Source organism: Galeopterus variegatus, unplaced genomic scaffold (genome assembly GCF_000696425.1).
Source record: "Galeopterus variegatus unplaced genomic scaffold, G_variegatus-3.0.2 Scaffold8857, whole genome shotgun sequence".
Classification (NCBI taxonomy): Eukaryota; Metazoa; Chordata; class Mammalia; order Dermoptera; family Cynocephalidae; genus Galeopterus; species Galeopterus variegatus.
In genome coordinates, this window is record NW_007734968.1 from 48,588 (window position 1) to 50,752 (window position 2,165).

Here is a 2,165-nt window from a genome sequence, read left to right on the forward strand (position 1 = left end):
TTCTCCATACACCATGCCATGACCAAACCAGCTAGGAAATGCAAAAGGCCATCTTTACCTCTGGGGCCACACTTCTTACAGTACCTTTCCTCCCCTTAATTGTTTAAATTAGGAAAATGTCATTCTTATATTTATCTAATTGGTGGTGACTGGCATGACTTGGAAATAGACAATCTCTGGAAGAGATAATAGTTATCCTCTGACAACCAGCTCCCCATTATTGGGCATACACCTACTTTAAAAAACATTATAGGAGATAAACCAGCTGAACACACTAAAGTACAAAGCCTGGGCTTTCCAGAGGAAAATTTTCCAGTTTCTTACCTTTTGCATCTGCTGATCAGACTTGGCCATTTCTGCAAAATAATCAGTGGGTCGCTTGGTAGGGACCTTGAGCTGATGGAGGCGGGGTAATACTGCAAGAACTGCAGCCTGGGCCTGGCGGTAGCTGAGATTGTAGGACAAAGTGTGAAATAAGGTGAGGGAGAGAGGCCCCACATTCCCTCTCACTGCCTCTCATGAGTTACCAAAGCTCAGAAGGATTCTCAACATCTGACATCCACTAGCAAGAACAAAAACAAACAAAAACCATAATAAAACCTCAAAGTTGGTATCTAGGAAAAATTTAGCTATACATCATTTTTTAAAAGGGGGCAAGTGAGGCTAAAAATAAATCAGTAGTTTAAGAGAATGATCACCCGAGAGGTACCCATTAACACACAACTAATGTCAATTATGAATTCTTATGTAATCACTAAAGCAAGCCTACACAAGACCCTTCCATAAGCAAAGTTTTGTTCTAACGACTGACTACATACAAAAAATACTTTTAACAGTGAGTATTTCAAAATAATCCACACACTGGACTTTAAATTATGACTGGTGGACAAAGAGGTTCTTCTGTCAACTACAGAGAATCTCCTAACACTTCTTAGTCAAAAGAAATCGTCCTCCCACTCGCAGGTTTATGCTAACTCCCTGGTGCTTCTGAGGAGTGTAGGCTCACTACTTTCTCCTCTTCCCCGCTCTCTAGCACAAGGAGCCCCAACTTCTCCACATTTGAAAACAAACATACAAACTCATCTCCCTCTGGAAGTCGTCTTCTGGATTAACAGCTCGCTGATCCTTGTTCTGAGGTGTTGGTTGAGGTCCACTGATTTCGGGCACTGGAGCCAGGGTCACATCGAGCCTTTCAACCCACTCCAGATCCCGCTCGAATTCAGCTAAACACTGCTTCAGACCATTCTAGAAAGATCAGACACTGAGCTCTTAAGAAGGAAACCCTGAGTCTGTTTCTCCCAAGCCCAGGGTGCTAAGCCAACGGACAAAGCGCTAACCCCCAAACCCAGACGGGTAACTGAACCTCTTGGCAATGGGCACGTTGCGTCTTTCTTGGAACAAGAATCGGTTTCCCAAGCACGACAGTGCCTTGTTCGCACCCCATCTCCGAGTACGTACTCCCCGACCCGGCGCCCGAGCTCACCACATTGTTCACGGCCTTCTTCGGCCCCTCTAGCACGACATTGAGGCCCGGCTTCAGGAGCCCTCGGGAAAATGCATCCTGCAACTGCAGCACACAATTGCGGTCAGTACCCGAGGAATAAGGCCCCCTCTTCCTCGCCCAGCCCCGCGAGCTCAGCTGACAGACACCTACCTCTCTGTCTGTGACAAGAGAATCATCAGAATCCGAGTCCGAACCTGACAGAGGGGGAGTGTCCATCTCTCAGCGCGCACGCCCAACACCTACAGGAAGAAGCGGGATAGCCCGCGCGGCTGGCAGGGGGTGACCCTCGCCGCTGCTGCCCGCCTTCAGCCCGCTACTCTCACGCTGCCTCTTCACGTGGACGCGAAAAGCACCGGCGCCAGCAACTCACCGCTCCTGTCCAACTTCCCGATCGTCAACTTCCGCTTCCGGCCGCAGAGCCACACTTCCGGTTTGTCGTTGCTATAGGAACCGCTCGGCGTTTGAGTGTGCCCTGGCTACTTGGGATCTGTAGGGGTTGTACCTCCGGATACGTGCGTGGTCTGGTGACCCAGAAAGAAGAAGCGAAAGGTGGGAGGGGGCACCTGGGGGTCGTCGAGAGAAGCTAGAAGCCGCAAGGGAGCAAAGGAAAGGGGAAAAGAAGGAACCGCGGGCGGGGGGGGGGTGGAGAGTCGGAGGAGGA

General features: G+C 49.8%; 2 protein-coding genes and 1 long non-coding RNA gene across 3 annotated transcripts in view; 1 reads left to right on the plus strand and 2 right to left on the minus strand.

Annotated features, from left to right (window-relative positions):
• Positions 1–1,952, minus strand: part of LOC103608792 (probable rRNA-processing protein EBP2) — an 11,183-nt gene extending 9,231 nt beyond the window's left edge. The window contains exons 1-5 of the mRNA XM_008593189.1: positions 1,875–1,952; positions 1,655–1,743; positions 1,484–1,567; positions 1,076–1,245; positions 325–448 (exon numbers count right to left, since the gene is read on the minus strand). Coding sequence (XP_008591411.1) covers positions 325–448; positions 1,076–1,245; positions 1,484–1,567; positions 1,655–1,720 — 444 coding nt within the window. The 5' untranslated portion in view covers positions 1,721–1,743; positions 1,875–1,952. The remainder of the gene's footprint in view (positions 1–324; positions 449–1,075; positions 1,246–1,483; positions 1,568–1,654; positions 1,744–1,874) is intronic.
• The window catches only part of LOC103608793, a 12,487-nt gene that overhangs the window by 9,231 nt on the left and 1,091 nt on the right, over positions 1–2,165 (minus strand). The window contains exons 2-6 of the long non-coding RNA XR_552091.1: positions 1,875–2,025; positions 1,655–1,743; positions 1,484–1,567; positions 1,076–1,245; positions 325–448 (exon numbers count right to left, since the gene is read on the minus strand). This is a non-coding gene — a long non-coding RNA (uncharacterized LOC103608793). The remainder of the gene's footprint in view (positions 1–324; positions 449–1,075; positions 1,246–1,483; positions 1,568–1,654; positions 1,744–1,874; positions 2,026–2,165) is intronic.
• LOC103608795 (WD repeat-containing protein 65-like) overlaps positions 1,928–2,165 on the plus strand; it is a 30,105-nt gene continuing 29,867 nt past the window's right edge. Inside the window, exon 1 of the mRNA XM_008593190.1 lies at positions 1,928–2,053. The gene's annotated coding sequence lies outside the window, so the exon portion shown is untranslated. The remainder of the gene's footprint in view (positions 2,054–2,165) is intronic.